Source organism: Rhinolophus ferrumequinum, chromosome 6, assembly GCF_004115265.2.
Source record: "Rhinolophus ferrumequinum isolate MPI-CBG mRhiFer1 chromosome 6, mRhiFer1_v1.p, whole genome shotgun sequence".
In the NCBI taxonomy this organism is placed as follows: Eukaryota; Metazoa; Chordata; class Mammalia; order Chiroptera; family Rhinolophidae; genus Rhinolophus; species Rhinolophus ferrumequinum.
The window spans coordinates 84,594,459-84,619,371 of NC_046289.1; the positions used below are offsets into that span (position 1 = coordinate 84,594,459).

At 38.3% G+C, this 24,913-nt stretch overlaps 1 protein-coding gene across 2 annotated transcripts in view; it reads right to left on the reverse strand.

Annotated features, from left to right (window-relative positions):
- Positions 1–24,913, reverse strand: part of SLC25A21 (solute carrier family 25 member 21) — a 450,750-nt gene that overhangs the window by 32,430 nt on the left and 393,407 nt on the right. The window contains exons 4-6 of one of the 2 annotated variants that reach the window (XM_033108512.1): positions 14,060–14,126; positions 8,249–8,308; positions 4,778–4,885 (exon numbers count right to left, since the gene is read on the reverse strand). In XM_033108512.1, the coding sequence (XP_032964403.1) occupies positions 4,778–4,885; positions 8,249–8,308; positions 14,060–14,126 (235 nt within the window). The remainder of the gene's footprint in view (positions 1–4,777; positions 4,886–8,248; positions 8,309–14,059; positions 14,127–24,913) is intronic. The other variant, XM_033108513.1, reaches the window with a different exon arrangement.

Sequence of the window (24,913 nt, forward strand, 5' to 3'; positions counted from 1 at the left end):
AGCCCCTCTCTACTGCGGCAACTTCTTAGGAAATTTTCATGTTTTTAAAGGACCATGTTGCGACTCACCCCCTCAGGCTGACAAAATAGGAATAGCCACAGTTACTCTGTAGGATCCATGGCAGTTCATAGGTAGGAGAGGGTAGAAAGGCTGAACAGTAGACCTGCTGCCTGAGAAACTCACAGTATTGGCAGAACAAGAGTCATCTATCTACCTGTGAAATAAGCCTCTGGAGGCAATGGCTCTGCTTTTCTTAAAGGTGCCGTCAAGCCATTCGGCCATTCTACCTGCCACCCATCCATGTGGTGTTCCACCACAGCCGGCAGCTGCAATGGACTGGAAACGCTGAAAACGAGCTTAGTTCACAACCTCCATGTGACGTGACTAAGGAGGCTCGATCAAGAATCCACGTTGACTGTAGGAGGAAGAATACCTTGATAGTGGTAGATTTCTTCCCAACGTGGCTTCAAATATTTTTAGTTTCAACTTCTGCTGCTCTACGCTAGTCATTTACAGCAAACAGATAATCAGCCGTTGTTTATGATAAGGGACATGCATCTGAGTGTAAAGGTATCATCAATAGGCATTGTAACGGCTGCCAGCCCTTAAGCCTTGATAAAGAAGTTAAGCTAAGTGGATAGTATTGGCAGGTGAGAATGACCCAAAGAAGAAGACTGACCGGTGCTCAGTAAGCTGTTTTTGTGCCCACAACTGGAGTCAACTGTGACTGGTCTATATTAATTGGGGCCATATCTGAAGATAAATGTCTCTACTTAAACTTAAGGATTGATGAGATCAACTTACATCTAGAAATAGTTATCATTGGTTAAGTGTCTACCATGTACCAGGTGCTGTGTTAAGACCTTTGCATATATCATTGCATTTAAATTCTCATAAATAGCATGTTGTAATAATAACTACTAATGCTTACTAAACCATCACTATATGCCAGACGATATTGACAGCTTTACACATATGGCTTTTTTAACGCGCATCACGCCATTCAATGTGACTATTACTATTATTCTTCCCTAAAGAAAGAGGAACCTGGTTGAGCCCTAAGATGGGCCAGCAAGTCATTCCCACATGGATCAGCTAGGAAGTTTCTCCCTGAAGGCAGGCTTGATCCTGGCAGAGCCATTAGAAGATTTCTTGGGGATTGCTTACTTTCCTTTATACTGTTCTGTATTTTCTAAATTTTCTACAATGAGCAACTACTACTTTTTAAAGTAAATGTTCAAAGAATACTGAGTATAATCTCATTGTCGTGCGGGGCGTCCAGCGGGGCGGCATGAGGGGTCTCTGGTCCCACTCCCCACACAAGAACGCAGGATATGGCTAGGCCAAAAAGGAACACCCACGGAGCCATAGGTAGGGGAGTCATACCACTATGGTCTCACTGGAGGCTGGGTTTACACGACGTGTGACTTGCTGTCCACTTTGCTGCTAAACCGACCGACTCTCCTCCACTCTCCTCCACTCTCCTCCACTCTCCTCCACTCTCTTCCACTCTCCTCCACTCTCCTCCTCTCTCCTCCTCTCTCCTCGACTTCCCTCCGTAGCCGCGGCAGTTATATTAGTGGCCAATGGCTCAATGGTTACAGCTGACGGCCAACCAGCCACAGCTGACGGCCATCTACTACCTGAGCCAGCACCTTTCCACATGAGGCCGAGAGCCTGGAAACTGCTTTCTGGGGCTCTGTCCCCACACTCATGTTAAACATTCAACTACACAAAGCCCTTCCCTTAAATTCTTGCCTTCCTCTCTCCCCTAGTCCACTCTCCTTTCCAGTGGTAACCAGTGAGAAGTTTGTATGAATTCCTTGAGACCTGCATTTTCCTATAAGGAAGTCACTACCCACATGTGGCTATTGAGCACTACAAATGGCCTAGTTCAAATTCAAATGTGCTCGTAAGCATAAAATACACGTGAGATTTGAAGACTAAGTATAAAAATAGGGTGTAAATTATCTCATATAATTTTTATAGTGATTACATGTTGAAATGATAATATTTTGGATATATTGGGTTAAATAAAATATAGTATTAAATTAATTTCATCTGTTTCTTTTTACCTTTTTTAATATAGCTACTTGAAAATGTGGCTCATATTACATTTCTATTGGACAGCGCTGCTCTAGTCAAGATCATTTTAGTACACTTCTACGCTTATATGTATACACAGAAATATAGTTTCTTTGGTGTTTTCTAACAAATATGCATTACCTTTGTGCTTGGATTAAAACTTGTTTCTTAAAACAAGAACTTCAAATTTTAAATGCACCGGGCATTAAGTAAATTCCTTTCTCCCTTTCTCTTTCTCTTCCCCTTCTCCACTCCCCACCCCCATACTTCTTGAAAACTTACAAAGCCTCAAAGTGAAGAAAGCAGTAATAATTCTTGGCCATACAAATGCTGAAGTGAGCACACCTAATGTTGGATGCAGTCGACACGGGTACAGATTAACAAAAGGGCATCCCCTTGCTGGATAAAAGAATATGCTAGTCAATGGAGGAAGGCTTTGGAGTTCATTGCTCCTAGACAAAAGACACAGGAAATAACTGCATTGCCAAAAGAGACCAGCCATTATTTTTAAATAATTAGATAGAAATTTGCTATTCTTATCGGGTCATCTCTTGCAGATATTTTTTTGCAACAGGTATAGTCCCATCAGTTTATGTTGGGTGACTCTGCACTACTAACTACTTTCACTATAAAGTGCCACCCTAGTTCAGCTACTGAATCTTGATAGTTGCTGGAAATAAATGCTGACACTTGTGACTTACGCGATCCCTAATTTGCTAAGTTCTGACTAGTTGAAGTAATATTGCAAATGTTTTATAATGTACCTGATAGATTTTGTTTTGTCTAACATCTGACAATGAACCCAATTTAGTGGATTTCCACAAAAGAAATGACCAGAAACAAGTGTCCCTTTCTCCACCACTTAAAAAATGGCTGCATATACATAAACAATGTACACAGACTGCACTGGTATAAATGAGCTGGGGACACATTCACATGCAGCATTCTGCATTGGGCTGGAAGGGTGTTCACCATGTTCCAGCAAGGCTTCAACACATGCAAAACATTAACAGCTCTTACTTGGCCTTAGTGTAGAACCTCCTCGAGGGCAGAGAGGAGAGACAAAAACATTAGGCATGAGCAGAGGTGTTGTGATAACCCATTATTTTCATTCTTGTGAGCACTTCTTGGTCCTCTGTCCCATCTCTGTCCCTCTGGTTATATGCCGCCTTGATAAAGGTCTGCAGTTGCTTTATTCCTTTGCTTACTCATTGCTGCTCTAAGAAAAGCTTCCCAGTAGGTAAAACGAGGCATTGGATGAGGAGTGCCAACATTTTCTTCTAGCTGGTAATTCTCCTAGTTTAACACATCAAATCATCCTTGAGCCGATTCAATGGGGACTGTTTTTTTCCCTAAATTTTATTAAATTTATTGGTGTGCCATTTGTTAATAAAATTATATAGGTTTCATAATACATCATCTGCATATTGCATCGTGTGTTCATGGGGGCTGTTTTAAATGCTCCCTATTGATAGGACATTTGGCAAGTGTCTCTTTTCATTTCCTCCTGTTGCTCTCCGTCTTTTTTCATCATTCGAGGAAGAATAGAGAGAAAGCCAAACAGAAACAAAGATGAGGGTAACAGGGATTTTCAACCTTTTCTGAAGTAGTACTATATCTCACTGCAATTGAGACCTTTTGAAACTTAAAAGGAAAAACATCTCCCTTAATTAGGATTGACTTGATCTGGGTAGATACCATCTGCTGTAACAGGCCAACCCTCTCTTCCTTGGGCCTTGGCAGCTACAGGTGAGTAGGCTCCCCTCTCCTTTCCCACACCCCTGCTCAAGAAGCTGCCAGGGAGCTCTCAGGCAGTATCAGCAGGCAGGAAGTGAGGTGGGAGTGAGGGGGTCTCCACCCACTAACAGCTGCTTAAGTAGTAGGCAGGAGATCTTTTCTAAAGAGAAATTTAGGTCAGCAGATAACTCCAAACCAATTTATACCACATGCTACCCAGTTGGGGCATTAAATGAAAATGCTAGGAAAGGACCTAGACTACCAAGCCCCTTATTTTTTTTTTCTCTACCTCGTGCATGGCACCCAAAAAAATAAAGCAAGACCAGTTGGACTTGGTGGTTTAAAGGGAATTATTAGGCAACTGGAAGGAAGCGAAGGCAGCACACACCAAGGGAAGCTGTCTCCGTGGAACATCAGGTACCAGTGATTAAACGTCGAGACCCATCATTGTCCAAATGGTGATGTCTCCACAGGTTTAGTAACACGGTCATTCAGATTTAACCAAAAGACAAGCTTGACAGATTATCAGAATCTTTGGGGGAGGGCAGTGGGTGGAGTAGGGAAAGCAGTGAGGTAATTTTTGAAAATGACTTCATAATTTTTTTTAAAAGCACAATAATATTATCACTTCAGGTTTTTGCTGTAGTCTATTCTAGTGTAACATGAAATAGAAGTGTTGCCAAATGTAGGGAAAACATTTCCAAATAAGTCATCATAGATTACATTAAAACTCTAAAATAAAAATGTGTAAACGTGCTTGTCCATCAGACTTTAGTGCATTTTTGTTAACATTTTCTTTGCAGGAGAAATTGGACTTTTTCTTATGCTACTTCCTTAACCATAATGTTCTGTGGCTTTAGCAAGTGAACAAGAGCTGGGTTCACAATTTTTTTATCTATACTTAAAAATAATTGGTTTACATTCCCTCAGCAATAGGAAAACATTAAACAATTACCTCTGTAAATGTGTTCCGATTGGCTTGCAAGCCAACTTTTACTACCTCGAAAGGGTTAACCACAATGGCTTCTGTGAGTCCAGATGCCAGTCCAGCAATGGCAAATGTCTAGAAAAATTAGATAAGTCAATACTTTAAAACAAGGTATCATGTGTATGTGTTAAGCATCCTCCTCATAACAATGCAGCTGAATGTTACAATGAGACTAGAGAAATGTACGTAAAATGCGCCAGATACCATTTCTAAACAGCTCTAGTTCTTGGTTAGATGCTGACAATTCATGAACAAGAAATTACAGAAGTCGCAAACCCCATCCTAACAATTCAAAATAAAATGTCAAAGCTTCATCAATAACAACTTTTTCCTTTAATGAAAAGAAAGTTTGTTTTCCTGAGTTAAGGTGAATCCTGAAACATTTGCACAAGTAACAATTAAAAGAGAGTTTGACTTGTAAAAGGAGAGCTTCATTTTTAAACATCTGTTTACATACATTTATTGAGCCGATAAAAAATGTTCAAGGAGCAGAACCACAAATAAAATGTTTATAAAAAGCTAAATATCAGGTAACCAGACAGTATAGCTGAAAAGATTTTAATGTATAGCCATGTTCTTAAAGTTACTATTCTAGACTATTATCAAACAAAAATTATTTTTTATTCATTCTTTCTCTATTCTTTTAAACTAATAATGGCCCTATTATTCCAGACCTGGAAGCTGAGGAATAAAAGCTGAAATCAGAAATGGTTAGGTTGTTCTGAAGGGCTCAACTAAAATCTAGAACATATATCAAAGAATGACTGTATGTCAGGTTCTTATTTGCTATCTGTTAAGAATTTCTGCAGTAGAAAAGAGCAACTTTCTAGAATTTTCTTCTAAGTAGAATGCCTCAAGATTTTTTCAGAAAATCTGTATCAAAAATAACCACAATGATTAAAACACACACACACACACACACACACACACACACACACACGGCAGGAAAACAAAATGAAACAAAGCATTCAAATTCACAAAACGGATGCTAAAAAAAAAAAATCTTTTGTGCTGAAGCTCTAATTCCAGGAGAAGAGGTAGTACTACATAAACCTAACAGCAGAAAAAAGCCAATGAAGTATAAAGAAGAGGAAAGTCTTATTATTAGGAGTCTCTAATTTCTCCAAAATAGGAGACTAAAAGAGAAAAGGGAGAAAGGAATGTTCCTTAACTTTAGAAGAGAGGCAAGGTAGAACAAGGGCAGTATCCAGAGGTAGGATGTCTGGGTTTCGGTCTGTTTCTGCCACTTACTGGCTGATTTAGACCAGAGCTGCCATATACATACACTAGTTTGTGTGCAAAGGATGTGTGTGGAGGCTGAAGTCCAGCCTGTACCCCACTTGTGGAGCTGGAGTCCAGGAGAGGCATCGGTCAGAAGAAAAGGGTGCCTTTTCAAAATTCACATAAAGACACCATGTGCTAGCTGCAGCTTTGCATCTAAATCACTGAATCTTTCATAAGCCACAGTTTTCTCATCTGTAAAATGGAGACAATAATATCTAATTTCCCTATGTAATAAAGTTATTATGAGGGTCAAAATCATGTGGGAAAGCCCTTTGTAAAGTGCTATACAAAAACCATTCTTATTGTTACACATAAAAATGGAGAGGAAAATGGCACTGTATACCGATTCTAGGAGAGAGGGAATAACTAAGGATGTTTTCCTTTCATGCCCCTTCATTACAATTTTAAACATATTTATACAGGGTCACAGACCAAATATTTTATTCATTGATCTCAGACTTCCATCATGGAAGCCAAAAGCAGGAAAAAAAAAAATACTAGCCCCAAATTTTTCTGACTGAAAAAGCTAAAATCCAGATGTTCAGGTTTTTATTACTTTATGCAATCTTCCAAGTTATTCACTTTTTTGTTCTTCTATAAACTCAGCTACAGTTGCTGTCAGAAATAGTGTTCTGCAGTCCCTTGTCAAAAGAATTGATCAGCTATCAGCAGATCGTGTTACTTAGATTGTTCCAGAGACCAGCAATAACTGTCGGGTTCCCAGCCTCCTAGGCTTTTCATGTGAAAGCACCAGGGGGCATTTAACCGCTGTTTAAGCGTCTAGTTGTATCAGAAAGAAACTAGAATAAAGGAGTTCAAGAAAAGGGGAAAACTGTATACAGTTTGCACGCATTCGGTAATGGTAGCTGGAGTAGCCAAATGCTTTTCTGTTTCAATTCTCAAGAGGGTCCAAAGCACTGGATTCTCTCACATGGTACGAATGTTCCACACACGAACAGCTAGCAGGCCCTCTGGAGACCTTATTTTATTGTCTCTTGATAGAAAGGTTTTTAATCCTCTTTTTGACAAAATGTTTTCAGAGTTAAGGGTAACATTAAGGGAAGACACCAAGGAATTAAAAACAAAAAATCTTAGCTAATTTTAGGACTCATGGTTCCACTTCTTCCATATGAGGCCACCTCACAGCTACCTTGTTTAGGTAAGAAGCTAGACAGAGGTTTCCTTGTCATACCACTAAGCGATCCTATTAGTTTTCTTAATACTATCCTTTTTAGAAAAGGGACATGTAAGATTTTTTTCAATAACACATACTTCTATTTGGCAAAATATTCTGAAATGAACCTTTATAAATAAAATAATTAAAGAGTTGAAGCTCAGAACGCCTCTCTTGTTGAGTTTTGAGGTTCATTTCAGCAGGCAAACTGGGGGTTTTCCTTGAGCCTCGGAGATACATTGCCAACTGGAAGGCCAAGGTAGATATTTTACTTTGTTTTGTTTTGCAGATGTGGAGGGAGAAATTAATGCATTTGCTCTCTCCGGGGCTCGCATTGCACACATATTTGTAGAGAAAAGCCAATGAAGTGTGAAGAACCCATCTGGTCAGTAGAATTTAACTTGTTTTGTGAAAGGTGGCAAAGTCACCAAGAAGAAAAGCAGTGGCATTGGGAAATATTCAAATCACCAAGTGCTTTTCATGTAATAGTTGAGATGTGTCCTTGTAAGATCTCTATTCTCCCTGACTACAAAAGGCCATTCAGTCTGCATCTGACCACAGAGTGACCTGAAGTCCTATATTTACTATGGCTTAAGTAAAATCTGCAAAAGTGACCTGTTAGGAACAATTTCAGGCATCTTGCCTTTTGCATAAATAGATATGTGCAGTATGTATGTAAATATATACATGTTTTGGCTTTCAAAGGCTTTGAAAATATACTCTTTATTTTATATTCTTGACCATATCTCATATGAGCCTTTCTACACATATCATTATTATCAGAAATTCATTACTGGGAGCTATAAAATAGCCAAATTGTGAGTTATTAGGAAGATGGCTTTCAACAAGTAGCTGAACATTGAATAACTCGAATTCATATTTTAGTAGTTGGGCTTGGGGAATCAAAAGACTTTTTGTTTCCAGATTTTGCTTTATGAAATAACACACACACTTAAGTATAATAAATTACTCTCACTTACCAATGCTGGTGACAGTGACACATATCCGAGCAATTTCTTATACTGCTCAAAGGTGAAAAACTGTGAAACAAAACCAAACCCAGAGATTTATAACAATTTCCTGTAACAAACCCTTTAATTGACTCAAATTTCTTTAGTAAATCATTATATTAACCAGCATTTTAAAAAATGATAAACCATTGTACAGTTTTTAATCTGGCCTCAGGTAGTTGCTATTGGATCTTACTTTAACATTCACATTTTCAAATGCAGCTACAATAACCTGCAGAAGAGCTGATGGAATCCTTTATAGCAGTAAATGAACCATACAGCTTCCATTTACCATGACCATTTTCAGTTTCCCCAGACATCAATAGACTTCTTTTTTATGGCAGTGATTCAGAATTATAGGCACAGAGACCTGAGATCTTTGGTCTCCTCTGTTTTCTCTATGAATTGCTTTCCCAGGGAATGCCCGATTTTCTAACCCACTTGTAAAAGATACCCGCTTCTCAGCTTTAACTTGCATTTGCATTTTTGTGTATCTCTACCAGTCCATGGAATTTCTAAACACTTAGTGATGATGAAGACGCCATGATAAACTAGGAAAGGACCCAATGAGGTTGTCTAATTCATGCTTGCTTAAAGCCAGACTGTTCTCTACCTGAATGGAAGAGAGCTTATTCCTTCCTTTAAAATATGGTGATGATGAAGAGTTTATTCCTTCAGCAGATAATGTTTAATAGTATTTTCCTACAAATGAATTTCTATGGAAGCAAATCAAATCAATCATTTCATATAACCTACCCAAAATACATTATTTTCTCCTCCCTATCTATAGTCTACATTTTGGGCAACAACTCTGCTTGAAAAATGATGTTTAGCTCCTGGGCACTCTGTTAGGTAGCTGCAAACTACTGCCGATAAGATACTCTTAGGTCCTGCTAGGGTTTGTTTCTCAAGACCCAGAAATGGCATGGGTATTTTATGGTCTCACATGTCTTCTACTCTATTCCTTTATAACCCAGTAAAAAGGAGCAAGAAAAAAAATGTAGATTTGGGGGCCAAATAAAATACTACCCTATTGTTGGAAAGAGGTAGTACTGTGGTATAGACAAGGGTCTAGTGAGTCTTTGGGCAGGCCAAGTCATTACATCGCCACACAGATTTTGATTCTTTTAAAGACCCAGGAACTACTTTTGTGCCATGCCTCTTTAGATCAGCTATGAGTGTAGTCTTCTCTAGAACAGGGATTCATTCATTCACTCATTCAACAAATATTCTATTGAATGTCTCCTATGTTCTAAGGGGCACTGGGGATGCAAAGGGAACCCCTGCCTTCCTGATCTAACATTCTTGTGGATGGTGATAGCTCTGAAATGATCCTGGGGTTACAATAACATCACCAGGGTGGTGTCCACTGTTTTGATGAGAGATGCACCAGAAACCATTAACCATGGAAGGAAACGTGTTATAGTCTTTGGCTTTAAAGATAATTGATTTTTTCTTTCTTTTTATGGTCATCATCATCATCACTGATTTTTTGTTGTTTGTTTGTTTGTTTGTTTGTTGTTTGACAATTACCTTGCTGGGATTTTGATGGGAGCAGTCCTGGTCTGAATTCTGGCTATGCTACCCAGCTGTGAAAGAGTGGGTGAGTCGTTTGACCTTTCTAATCCTCAAGAACACAGGACAAAACTTTCAGAGCAGTCCTTAAATAAGAGCATTTAAGTAAGCTTTCCTGACATGCCTGGCACATTGGAGACTTCCAGAAAAATCTTAGTTTCCATTCCTTTCTTCATTTTGGTTACTAAAGGAACCACAGGTACTTTAGCTATTCATATCACTCAGGAGAGCCTGCTGTGGTCCAGGAAACACGCTAAGGCCTTTGTATGTGCTTCTGCATTTAATCCATACAACATTAGCAGGTCACAGGTTATGGTCCAACCATGACTCCCATTTTATAGATCTATGTCCTGCAGCTAGTGAGTGGAAGGACTGAGATTTCCTTCTAATACCAAAGCCTGTGAATGCTCTTAAACATAATACTGTACTGACTCACTGCTGAGCTGTGATCGTTAGTGGTTTGGGTAGAGAGTCTCTGCCCTAGAGTTTTCTTGCTGGCGAAGTCTTGCCTTACCTGACCCTGAAGCCCAGAGTCCCTCAAGACAGATTTCAAACTTTTTTGACCACAATCTACGTAAAAATATGTGCCCATCACAGGTGCATGCATGCACACACATGTGCATAGTGTGCTCTTGTATTTATAACTGAAACAAAACATTGCTATAAAACAATATTTTATGCCTTTACTATGTGTCATTCTGTTGCTATTCTATTTCATTAAAAAAAATTTCCTGGTCAGGACCCACTGCATCTTGTGATTCGCTAAACTGATTTCATGACTCATGGGTCATGACCTACATTTTGGAAACACTGCTCTAAGGGGTCCATACTGGGTTCAGGTAATTTCTGCAAGATGATGGACCTCACAAAAGGACTCACTCACTACCTTGTTCCCTTCCAGGGTAAAGATGCATGTTTTTTTTTTTTTCTTTCTGATTTTCTGTTATTACGTTACTATGCTGGCAAACCCCTTTTGAGTATCCCTCTCAATTCCCTGTGCATTTTGAAGCCTTCTAATTTGGCTGGTGGAAACAGGCACTATTCTCAGCCCCGTGTGACTCGGAGCACTGCTGCCTCCAATCCTTGGGTGGTTCTTCCCCAGGCCTTGCTAGTTTCCTCACATGCGTGCACTAGTCAGTTCTCAGCTGAGTACTTACTCCCCGGGGTCCTTCTGCAGATGCTTAAGAGTTCTCTGTGCAGCTCTCTCTCCTCTGGCACTCTGTCCCGTGGACTCTAGCTGCCTTGCCCTCCCCAGCCTCTCAGCCCCTTCTCAACCTAGGAAGTCCACTGGGCTCTGCCTACATTGCCCTGCCTGTCCCTGGGCCTGGAAACCCTCTCGGGCAGAGAAGTGGAGCAATCCACAGGGCTCATCTCCTTTGTTTCCCGTCTCTCTATCCTTCCTTGTCGATGTCCAGTGACTTGAAAGTTGCATTTTCATATATTTTGTTCATTTTTGTTGTTGTTGCTGTTTCAGGCAGGAGAATAATTCTGGTCTCTGTTACTCCATCTTGGCTGAAAATGGAAGTCTTGGACTTGCATCAACTCTGAATTGTAGACGAGGGAATTTGGGAGAACAGGACAGGAATGTCTCCTGTTACAAATCAATCAATTTTATTTCTGTTCCTCGCTATATATGTTCCATTTATTCATCTAAAATCAATTGAACATTTACTACGTGTAGCCATTACGACAGGTGGAGGGATAGTGATGAACAAATAGCCTTTACAATTTATAATCTCTCATGCGTTAGGCCGTCTTGCGAGTCTGACCATGGGAAAACGGTCTTTCTGGACCTGTGAAGCTCAAGACCAGACCTTGGGACATGGAACACGGTGCCTCCCATTTCCGAGGAACCAGTTGGTCTCTTTCTGAGGTCTTCATTTCCTTTTGCTAACTGCAATACTAAGTCTGTCTTCATTAGTGAAAAGCAAAGTTTCATTTATTTAGCATCCATGAGTCTTATTATTTTAGTGATGAATCTCATTTAAAGATTAACGTACAGAAAAACTTAACATTGTCTGTTTCTGATTAGAATAATGATTGTAACTGAAATGTCAGTACCCCAAAAGATCTATATCTATATCCATGTATGTATACAATATGCCCAGGCCATATATATGTAAAAGTGCATGTGTATATGGCTCTGAATATTTTTTCTGAAGTTTGATGACATAGAATGAAGCAGTTTATGATACATGAAATCGTTATAATCAGATGATCACTCTCCTCGCAAATCCTAAGATAAATATCTATAAAATGAATGTTTTCATAAATTGTGTTGAAAAAAACAGTGCTGTCCATCTGGCAAAGATACTCTTAACTCCAAGTTATACTTAAAAAGCCAACATACTTACCATATGTCTCAATAATTTTAAGGTAAATCTACTTGAAACAAGATGTCTGGGACACATATACCATATCCAGTTGCCCAAAAGTTCATCTGTTAACCATTGTTCTGGCAGGGAGCATTGCTTTTTTTAAAGTTGAGACTAACTCAGTTTTATAAAGTTCAACTTTTTTTTCTATAAAATACTGTTCAACATTGATATACCTTAATCCTCTTAGAGTTTAAATTGTCTCCAATGTATAGTATTAAGAAAAAATATTCCAAGAAAAACTTTAAATTATAATTTACTTTATTTCTACATGTAAAGCACTGAACAAATGAATATATTATTCCATGGAGACAAAGTGACTTCCCTTTTGAACAGGAACTCTGCTCTGTTTGTTTACTTGGGCAATCTTTTATCAAGTGAAGCCATTTCATAATTCAATTCAGCTCTCTTGTGTACTTTGGTGAACTTTTTCCAGATTCTCTACTGCGATTCAGATCCTTATAATGAAATTTGTATTGAAATAATAACATAAAATCACAAAAACTATGGCAACAAAGAGAATGAAGTTACAGAGAAAGTTTGTTTTAAAGCTTTGTTTTCTGAATTCTAGACCTGAATTAAATCCTATTAAATTACTATTTGGGGGATGGCCGGTTAGCTGAGTTGGTTAGGTGCTAATAACACCTAGGCTGCCAGTTCAATCCCTGCATGGACCACTGTGAGCTGCGCGCTCCTTAAAATAAATAAATAAATAAATAAATAAATAAATAAATAAATAAAACAAACAAACAAACAAACAAACAAAACTGCAAGTGTATCACTTTAAAAAAAATTACTATTGGGCCATAATATAGAAGTCTGGTGTCTGTGTATATATGTGGTTATTTTATCATAAATTTTAACTTAGTCACTCTCTTAATTTACTGAATAAAAATATATAAGCTGCTCCTTCTTACCTTACAGGAATACTGAGAATACAAGTTGAATAATGCATGTGAAAAAAGTTTTATGTCATTAGTTGGAAAGGAAGTCTTTCAGTCTAAGTTTATGTTACATTTATTATGAAAAGACAAAGCCATAGATAGCGATGTCAGTGGTGTGGGGGCAGGGGAGGCAATGCCAGTCAGAGTCACTGTGATCAGGACTTTTGTCTGAGAAAACTTATAAAAAAGTGATCCGATTTAGTTGTTTTTTCCTTAGAGGTCCTGCCAAGCCTCTGTGTTCCTATCTAGACACTGAACCAGTAAGTAGTACAAAAAAACTCCATAGTTATGTGGTTAAAGAGATGGAAATCAGGGTAGTGGAAATAATAGTTTTGTAAAAACCAGAATAGAAAATTTTAACAGAGGAGATGGGGGGTGGGGTGAAGGAAGTTAACAGCCAAATAAATGTGTTACATGTGAATCACATACAAGGACAGATAGAGTATTAGTTTGCTCTGTTGATAAAATGAGAATGATTTAGGGAGAAAGACTTTTCTCCCTCTCTTCTCTCCTCTTGTTTCCCATTCTCTTTCTTTAATAATTATTGCTCCAAAGGAAAATGTATGAATTGCTCTGAAAAAAAGTCCAAGCTATTTTGTGGTTGCTGTGTTTTGATTACATGAATTTCATTCATCACTGTGCTTTTTATACAGTTTCTTCATTAGAAGGAAGTGCCTTTACCAGAAAAGAAAAATCCACAAACCAATATTTGAGAGATTGATCAAGTTTAATTACAAAAAAAAATCATGCTACAATTTCTGCGTTTAAAATCTTAGTATATTATGATTAATTCACATTAATGTCTCATAGGTTGTTGTGGGATGTCTTAACGCTGAAGCTATCACTGTAGTCTATTTTCACTTGGTGGGAAGGCATACACTACTTACCTTCACTGCTCTTTTTGGTGTTTCAACCAAGATGGGTGGTAGAATTCCCTTGTAAAAACCGAACAACCTGTTGGAGAAATAAAAGTTTTTACGTAAGTAAGGGAATTAGAAAATAGGTAATTCTGCCTTTGTTTATAGATAAAGCAACTAATCTTAAAGTATTACCAATAATTCAATGTAGCACACCAATTATGAAGTCCTCCTTTGCTTTAATTCTCAAGCGGAGAGATTATGAATAATGAATACTACATTTATTAGCATTATGCAGAAGAATAAATGATACTGAGACTGGAATCCCTTAGGTAAGTTGTGAAACACAACCGTGTTTACCTTAAAGATGAAGTTGATCCTCCTCACTCTAAGGATCTTTTTTTTTTTTTTAAATTAACTAATTAAAATAATTTTTTAATTTTTCAATTACAGTTATCATGCAATATTATATTAGTTTCAGGTGTATAATATAGTGATTAGACATTTATTTATATAACTTACAAAGCTATCACCTTGATAAATCTACACCTTACAATATTATTATAATATTATTGACTATATTCTTCATGCTATACTTTACATCTCCATGACTATTTTGTAACTACCAATTTGTACTTCTTAATCCCTTCACCTTTTTCACCCATCCCCCTAACCCCCTACCATCTGGCAACCATCAAAATGTTCTCTGTGACTATGAGTCTGTATCTGTTTTGTTTTTGTTTGTTTATTTTGTTCTTTAGATTCCCCATATAAATGAAATCAGATGGCATTTGTCTTTCTCTGACTTACTCTACTCAATACCATACCCTCTAGGCCCATCCATGCTGTTGCAGATGGCAAGATTTCATTCTTTTTTATGGCTGAGTAATATTCCATTGTATATATGTATTATCACTTCTTTATCCATTTATCCACTGATGGACAGCCAGGTTGTCTCCACATCCTGGCTATTGTAAACAATGCTGCAATGAACATATAGATGCACATGTCCCCTTGAAATAGTGCTTTCGGTTTCTTTCGATAAATACCCTAAAGTGGGATTACTGGATCCTTCTTTGTCTCTTGCCTTTGATTTAAAGTTTATTTTGTCTGGTATAAGTATTGCTACCCCAGGTTTTTTCTTTTTTCCATTTTTATAAAATATTTTTTTCCGTCCTTTTACTTTTAGTCTGTGTGTGTGTCTTTGGATCTGAAGTGAGCCTCTTGTAGGCAGCATATGTACGGGTTTTGCTTTCTTATCCATTCAGCCACCCTATGTCTTTTGATTGGAGCATTTAATCCATTCACATAGAAAGTAATTGTTAATAGACATGTAGTTATTGCCATTTTATTATTCATGTTTTTTACTTTTTTTCATACTATCAGTCTTGATATGGCTTCTTCTGTATATCCTCAGTTATAGGACTTCTGTTCAGATGGATTTCAGGTGATTCTCAATGATGGTTGTTCCGTAGTTCAGGTGTAATTTTGAGATGGTCATGAGAGCAGGCAAGCACAGCATTTACCTAATCCACCATTTTAACTGGAAATTGTCACAAGGAATCTTGAACTTATTTTCTCAGTTATGTGGTAGGTAGCTTCAAGCTGTCTATAGTCTTATATTTCCACCCTTGTGGTAACCAAATGAGGTTAGGGCTTATCCCTGAGGCCACTAGATTCAAAGATTCTGAGGCTAACAAGGTGATGAAATCTCAATTTTAGCTTTACTAATGCCAGGGAACTAACAAGCTCTAGGGCTATGGAACTAGGGCTCCTGGTTCTGTCCTGAATTAGTTATAATTTTTTAACTTCCTTAATGGAGATGGAAGAAGGGACAAATGTTGCTGACAGAAGAAATGTCACACTCCTTTGCTGATAGGCAATTTCACAGGGCCTGGGACTGCTATTGTTGCCAATGTTGAGGCACTTGTCACATATTCAGATGTTTGTACAAAAAACCCAAAAGAATGAGTGAATATGCTTATGATAAGATTTATAAAAAGTCACCACTTATTTCATATTAGATTTTAAGATTGAAAATTTTAAATTTTTCTGACGTGGAATCCATGTGTGTGTGTGTGTGTGTGTGTGTGTGTGTGTGTGTGTGTATATATATATATATATATATATATATATATATATGCCATACCCTCATTTTAAACCTGAAAATACATAAATAGAAGAGAATGTTCTGCATTATTTTCTGAGATAATCAGTTTTCCTTGTGGACCCATAAGTGACTACAGATAAAGGCAGGGCTCAGGGTACCCGTTCTAGGATGCCCGTTTTACACGGGGCTAGAGATCCTTTGATTGATCCCTCAAGCTTCACTCCAACTCCTTTAAATTGGATTCCGCTTCTCGCTTTGCTTCTGGAACAAGAAAGTTCGACGTTTATTCAGATTAAAGCACTGTGCCACCCAATCCAACGTGGTGACCTCGTGTTCTTTCTTGATTCATTGGCTTACACAGCACCCTTCAGTGAGGGTAGCCAAGGGCTGGTCTTACAGCTTCAAAGTTATTAGTTCCTTGAGGCGTGGGTGTGTTAGAGTGCTTATCCCAGAATCATTTTTTTTGTGTGTGTGTATATGAAACTAGGCCACAAATATTTGTTAAGTGTAGGTATTTCATGAAGAGGAAGAAAGGAATCAAATGATCCCTCGATATGGGTTTACTGTGCTTACTATTTTTCACTTAATGGATAATACTAGCATTATGAATAGGAAGTAAAGCAGACATGTGATTTGAAGAACTGTGGGAATTCACACATTCCCCCCACCTCTTTTCCATTCCAATTTCAACTACCGATGCCTGAAATTCACTTGTAAAATTTAAATACCACCATTGCTTACCATTTAAATTTCATTATAAATTAATTATTATCTAATTTTCAGCATGGGAGTGACTAAGCGTAGGTTTGGTCTTCCCAAAAGATAAATGTGATTTTCCAGAATAGAAGTTCTATCTTTATAATGAAGGACATTATTAGTTCTCTTCTTTCTGTGCTGATTTTTCCATATCCAGAAGGTTATGCCTGGTTGTGGGGAGAAGAATTAAGAACATTTTAATAAGTAAATCTTCCAGAATAGAGGGTCCCAGTCAACAGAGATACTTGAAATCCCATATGATGAAGAACAGTTATAGGAGGAACAGTTGCTCCTCCTGAAGAAGAAAGGTCGTAGAGAGAAACATAATAACATGGTGGATCTCTTGGAAGGTAAGCATGTAGGAAAGAGACTAGACTTTTTTTTTTTGATTTCCAGGTGGGAGAACTAGGATCAATAGGTGGAAGCAATAAGGAAAGACACATATTTTTTTTTTGTCCCAGTAGGAGCTTAATATTATGTTGGTGCAAAAATAATTGTGGTTTAAAAGGTTAAAAATAATTGCAAAAACCGCAATTACTTTTGCATCAACCTAATACAAGGAAGTACTCCTAAGAGTCAGAACTACCTAGAGAAAGAATGGGCCCTCTTGAAAAGCCGTGAGTGCCCATTTATTAGGTATGGGTTGCAGCAATCTGGATGACCACTTGTCATGGATGTCAGAAATAGGATATATATAGTAATGGATGGACTGCCTGGCCCTGAAGTTTTGTCTCCTCCAACTCTCAGATTGTGTTATTCTAAGAAAAAGAACAGGAGGACATGGAAAGTGCTTTTCTGAAGAGACAAAGTCTGCCTTACTTCAAACTTTTGCCTAAAGGAGAGAACTGCTGCTCTGGAGGACAGAAGTCTTATAAGTAACACAGAAGGTCTTCATTTTAAAAATGATGGGAGAAGAAATTAAAAAGAGGTGGAAGGCAGGAGGGAAGAGAGACAGCTGGAAGACCCATAAGGATTTAATCTGAAAAGATCTGGGAGGTCCAGAGCGCTCTGCTTCATGTTGGCAATGCTTCCTTGATGCACCCTCCTTCCCTTCTCCCTACTCTGTTCCTTTCATGTGCAATCATCTCCCCGCCATCGCCTCAGTCATCCCACCATCCCGAAGTTTCTAACAGTCAATGAACAGCAATAAGGGGAAATTCTCAAGGACCATAGGTAGTCTCTGTTGGCCAGTGGGAAGCGAGAACTATCTACTTCCTTGCAATATATTCACAGATATCCATGCAATTGTGGACATCTATGGAGTAGTCAGGCCAGCACTTCCTCTGTTGAGAACTGCCCCACCAATTTTTTTAAGCCACCAGAACTGACATATTCGTACAATGATACTAAATCATTAGTACAATGATTTTTCTGACTTGATTAGATAATTACTGAAAGTTTTCCTAATGCAAAGTATGATATACAGATTCCAAGAAACAAAAAGGAATTGTAATGTTTTACGAAGGACATGTATTTTTGTTTGCTGAAGATCTGATGTTTATATCCACATGCATTGTTCATTCTGCCAAATTTTTCTGACTTCATGTAGGTTTGGCTTGAAATACCAGAACATGTAACTTACCAGGACAATGACTTGGGAAGTTAAGAGATTTGTGACATACATATCAACATGTTTCATACTGCTTACTCCTCAAGAAATAGATTGACGCATTCACTCTACTCCCTGGATCAATGGGAAATGGGACTCTAATGCTTATGTAGCATTAATGGCTGTTCTTTTCCCTGAAAAGAACAGCCCCAACTCTGATGTTAAGTTCTGACCCACATCAAGCCAATTCTCCAACTCTTTGGAAGAGGCACAAGAACCAATGCCAGACCTCTCATAACACTGTAGTATAAACTATATGGCAGCCCTCATATTTTGTTTCACAAAGTTATAACTTCTGCAAGTTGTGAGTTTGATTTTAGGTATCATGTGTAGGAAAATGTTAACTTGTATGTTTATAAACTTTTGTTGATATTGTTATAAGTAAGAATAGTCAAAATTTGTTGAATGCTTACTAGTATGTACGAGCCACTCTGTTAAGAATAAATGTATGTAGGCATATGGACATTTAAATATATCATTGAACTCTCACAACAATCCTTTGAAGTAAGTATGATTAAGTTCTTCATTTCCCAGGTGAGACCTTCTATCACATCTTTGCCAAATAAGGTACAGGACACAAATGAAGTTCCACTCTCCTCACGGTCCATGTCCATGAGCACTAGGTTATACTATATTGAAGCTTTTTGTTTGAAATAAAACTATTTTTATAAACACCTTTGGAAAAGTTATTTCTGTTGCAAAAATGTCTTGCCATGTCTTTATTTTAGTAGGAAGCAGAAATGGCAACTAAAAATCAGGTATCTATTCCCATTTCCATTCAATTGTATTTTAAAGTAATGTGAACCACTACCTGCATAACTGACAGATTTGGGCTGAGATTCGCAAGACCATTTTTTGCGAAAGCTATTGGGTTATCGATGAAATATTTTCTAATTGGATCAGAATAAGAAAAAAGAAAGGTAGGCCCTAGGATCAACTTTCTTTCCCCCAGTATAACTTTTGCCCTTAAGAGGCACACCAGGGTAATTCTGTCAGTATGGGAGAAAGACAATGCTTTAGTAATATGATAAAACACATATTTAGTAATATGATAAAATTCTGAGATAGTAATACTAAATATTACTAAATTAAAGTACAAATTGTTATTATCCAGAAAGTCAGTGAGGAGCACTGCTGGTTGCTCACCCAACAGACACCCTCCATACCCCACCTTTATTCCTTGGGGTGCAGGTATTCACCATTCCCTATGCTCAGGGAAGAAAGCCCTTCTCCAATCTAGGAGGGAAAGCAGAATTCTCCAAGCCAGTCATGGAGGTCCCATTCCCCTGCTAGTGAACCCATCACATGCATGGACATATGACCCAAACTTAGCCCATGAAACCAGCATGAAGAAGGGATGTATGTTGCAAGTATTGGATTTCCAGCCTAAGGAAAAGAGGCACATAGGAAGAAAAGTCCCTGTTCTTTGCTAGATGTCCTAGCTACATGGGATACCTGTGTACTGCGGCCAAGTGGGATGTCATTGCCTACCAGCTGAGGATGGCCAGCAGAAAAATGGGAAGGACCTGGACCCTGGTGACTAAATTAACCAATCCTGGCATCCTACCTCCAAATTTCTGGTTATGGGAAATTGAAAATGAATCTTTACTATTTGAGCTGCTTTCAATGATGTCTTCTTTTAACCTACAGCTAAAAGCATTCTGCTACAAATAGGCTTTAACACCTCCATTTCTGAAAAAGTTTTAAATTGTAATTCTTAAATCAGAATCAGCGAAGATAGTCGTTAAATGTAAAGCAAGACATTTAGAAGGAGACTGTGAGAACCATTTTATTCTATTTGTTTTATTAGTTTCAGGTGTACAAAGCAATATAATAGTTAGACATTTTCACCTCTCACAAAGTGATAATCCCCTGCCCCCAAGCTACTATCCCTCTGATATCTTACATAGCTGTTACAATACCACTGACTATCTTCCTTATGCTATACTGCAATTCCTGTGACTATAAGAAAAAAAATTATATACATGTAATTATATGTAATTATACATATGTATAATTTTTTTTTCTTATAGTTGACATACAATATTATTCTACTTAAGCTTCAGTCATACAGCACATTGGTCAAGTGAGAACCATTTAAAAAACTAGTTTTGGATTATTTCTCTCAGGAACCCATCACACATTAAAACCCTATTCCCTTAGGATGATTACCTATGAGAGAACCCCACACCACAAATGGAATGTGGAGATGCTCACAAGCAAATATGAGGATGAGGTCGTAGGTCTCTAAAGCCATTAGATCCCAATGGTTTATATACTAACGAGAGTTGTTATTCAGGAATGTCAGTAGGCAGAGTACTACAATAGAGGATCACATTTGTTTTTAATTGTATAATCAAAACAGGCCTTGTATTACTTATGTACATCTATAAAATGAAGATCAAAACTGCATTGCATGTGTTTTCTCAAAGACGCAGCTCACACGTAGCTTATTTGAAATACAGATTTGTGCCAAATCCCACAAAATAATTTTACACCTCATTTTCCCTCATCTCCATTTTAAAGTGTGAAGCTATTTAGCATATAGGGTGGCTCCAAGATCACAGGCCCACCAATGAAAAGATGTTGATTGTATGAAGCAAGGAAATGTGGCATTTCCTTTGAGTTCTAGTTTGTGTCCCATCTTGGAGGTTCATTTACAGCAAGTCAAACCCTTGAAGAAGCCTTCCTGCTTTTTCTCATTAGTAGGGTTCAATTTTAGGTTATCCTTGTTTAAGGTCCAAACGTTAGAGGCCCAAAGAGACCAGACAGATCCTTAATGAAACATCTTGTACCTGAAAACATCTTTAGTCCACTTGGATGGCTGAAACACAGTTACTTGCTTTGAGTCAGCTACTGAAATCTGAGGACTTTGTGGTAAATAGACAAGAGAGGGCTTAACATTCTCAAAACTTGACTCAGGTAAAGAAACTAAAAAGGAGTGGAAGAATCACATGTCCCGTGCACCCCTCCTTTTTCTCCTCTGAGTCACCTCCTTGTTGGTTTTGCTGTTATTTTCTAATTTAGTACGGAGAAAATGTTTGTTTGGAAGTCATTCCTACAGTAGAGTCGGACTGCTCTTCCAGGCAGGCTGGGACATTTCAGAGTGGCTGGTCTGGTCAGCAGGGTTCTGGTGTTAGAAGCAGCAACGCCAAACCTTTCCTTCTTTGCAGCCCCAAAGGGGAAGGGAAACTGTAGCTGCTTCACAACTGACCTTTAGAAGGAGTCCAATCCTGTTGCCCATCAGAAAGGTTATAAAACTCAGCTGACAGGTTACTGTGGACTCAGTATAAGAAGACCGTGAATAAATTATATTCCCACCTAAGAGAGGAAAAGATCAATGTACACCCAAATCTGCTGGCCACGGAAACGAGGCTTTCCCTGATTGTTAGAGATGGAGGGCTTTGGGGCCCAAACTGCTGAAAGTCATAACCTCAATCCAGCAACCATCACACTGAATGCCAGTATTGAGGTGCACATCATCCAAGTCTGAAAAGGCCAATTAAAGAAATGATTTCCAAGTTGCAAAGCCATTTTCCAAGCCACCTGCAGCACACTCATGCAGCATGAGAAGGATGCTTTCACCTGGATCTCACTTCTTTGCCAAAAACCTGGCATTCAGCAAGCGTCCAGAGCAGCAATAATACTCACCGGTGAAGCATGAAATAGGAGCGACAGGGAAAGTGACACCAGATCTCCAGTTGGGGAAATTGGAGAGCATGAACACGCCTGTGTACCTAACAGAGCACAATTACTACATTTTACTTTGTTTCAACAGTCAGGACCTAAATGAACATCACCATTCAGTTCTGTTCCGGGCAATGATCCAAGCTCATCTTGGTACAGTTGATTTTGAAGGCTTACAGTCAATCACATCTTCACAAATTTGTTCTTCTTTCAGGCTTCAGGCATCCTCCTGATTTCCATTTCTTGTTTGGAAGCCTTGAGTCATCTGTTCTGGCAACATGACCAACCCAAATCAGTCATTTTCTCCAAATTACATTGAAATAGGGATCTTGCTAGTTTGTTTTCTTCCTCTTCTTTCTTTCACATAATTTTCCCTTTAAGGATCTAATACAAAGCTGACCGACGGCATACAATATCCTCTTTCTTCTGCTGTTGTCAAATCCAAGTTTCTTACCCGCACGCTGTAGGTCTGTAATTAAAACAATGAGGAGGGCACTCAGCCTGGGGTTATGAGTGCACAACTTCCAATGCATGGGCTGTGCATCCCGGGGCAGAATCCTGGCCCCGACACCACACCTTTCAGGCATTATTCTGACATCACTTACACTGGTTCCCAGAATCCAAATGCAAGAGTGGGGTTTCATGGCTCTGCTATTTGAATTATGTAGAATCTGCAATCACATGCATCTTAGGGGCATTTTCATTTAGGCAGAGAAGAGAGGGGAAGCTATGTATCCTTTCAGGAAGAGGAAAAAACAGCTCAACAAGAGTAAGTGACACAGATTCTTCTTTTAAAAGCATCGACTGCACTTCAAGGAAGTACAACGTAATTAAAGTTGCAGCTAACATTCTAACATAAAACTAACAACAGTTTCCCCTGTTTCAACTCATATCAGGTCTTCAGGCACAAACAATACAGTTATTATTTTTCATTACAGAGAATTAATTACATTTCTGCATATGGTCCTTGGATATATTTGTTACCCCAAACCATACCGATTTCATTATATACTGCATGGAGGAATTCTTTAAAGTTTTCCTGAACACACGTTTTTAACTGAAGTTTCAGTACGATTTTGCCATGACAATTAAACTTCGTTGATGTGTCTAAAATAAACTACAACGTTGATTTTCTAAGATACAAAAAAGTTAGTTTAGCTGTCAGTATCACTTAGAAGGTAGGTCCATGGCTCCATTCCCTGGAAAGTTGGCAGGGTCCTCGATGCACTAAACATATTACACAGTTCAGCCCAAGGAAGGCATTAGCGTCATATAAGAACCAGAACCCTGATGGAAAATGCTAAGGAAAGAAAAGGCAAAAAAAGATATTCGAGAAGCAGCCAAAGTGGTAAATAATATGGATAGAATGTGGTGTTAACTGTTCCATTAATCTATAAGTGAAGAGACTTATTTAGAACTAACTATGCAAAAAGTGTATTAATTTTCAGTGACGGCAGATTACCTTGCTTATAAAGATGAACACATTTCCACTAGAAAATAAGAATCACGTAAGAGCAGTCGTCCGCTCGTGTGGTTGGCAACTATGAGGAATAGGACTCAAAAAGAAAAAGAAAACAAAAACAACTAAATAACACAACTTCTTGGTCTGAGACTGAATGAAAGCCAGGAGAGAGGACTTGATCATGCAGTCAAAAAGTCCGTCGCCAGCCAGCTCCCAGCCAGCTCTCTGATAAACAAGTCCCGCTGAAGGAATTCTTTGCTCCGTGCTAGCCACCCCCATCCTCTCACCCATCCCCTTTGTTTTACTTCCTCTGTTTCTAATTTTTGTTTCTCCCATTCATAAAGTAACTATCATTCATTTCTTCACTCACTCATTCACTCAATATGCTTTATTCCAAGCACTAGTCTAAACTCCTTTTTCTAGGGTCAGATGTTCATACAGTAGTCCCATTAAATCAAATCCACTAAGATAGTTTTCTCCAAGAAGCCTTCTCTGAGTTGGTGGACAATATCCTGATATTGTACCTGCCTGCAATACTTGACCATGATGTTGCCTTTCATATTACATTATGTGTTTAGCACATAGTAACATTCAGATAACATTATATTGAATACTTACATTCAAATAAGAAATGTATGTCCTTATGCATATGCAGCTGTACATGTACACACTCACATATGTATAAAGATCCATCCATATACACAGACATGACTCAGTATCCATATTAATAGTCTGAATGACTTGCATATTTTTAACTGAGTAGAGTATGTACTATTCTCATGATTACCATATATTAATCCAAGTTACCAATTGCTTGACAATGGCCACACCTGTTCTTTATCATCACCCTCTCGCATTTAGCATTATTTCGACGCTACCTTTCAGTAAAGGTAACCTTGTGTAGGGAGCAGGAGTGTGGGCTCTGGAGCCATACTCTTTGGGTTTGAATTCTGGCTTAACTATGTGTTAGCTGTTTACCTACCACGAAAAACTGCTGGCACAAAGGTAAGCAAATTAATTCCAAAGTATTACTGCCCGAATAGACTAGAGATGTGTGTGCATTTTTTTTTTTAATGTCAGCTCTCTCAACAAGTGCTTATGGAAATTTGTTAGTACATTATTGTATAAGTAACATGATTTAATAGCTTGACCTAGCTGCAGAGCTATATATGACCACAGCTGGCGCAGAAAGCCTTAGAATTCAGAGATGTCCTTCACAAATGGAACCTTACCCAAGTGTGTGACCCAGTGCGTTAGGAA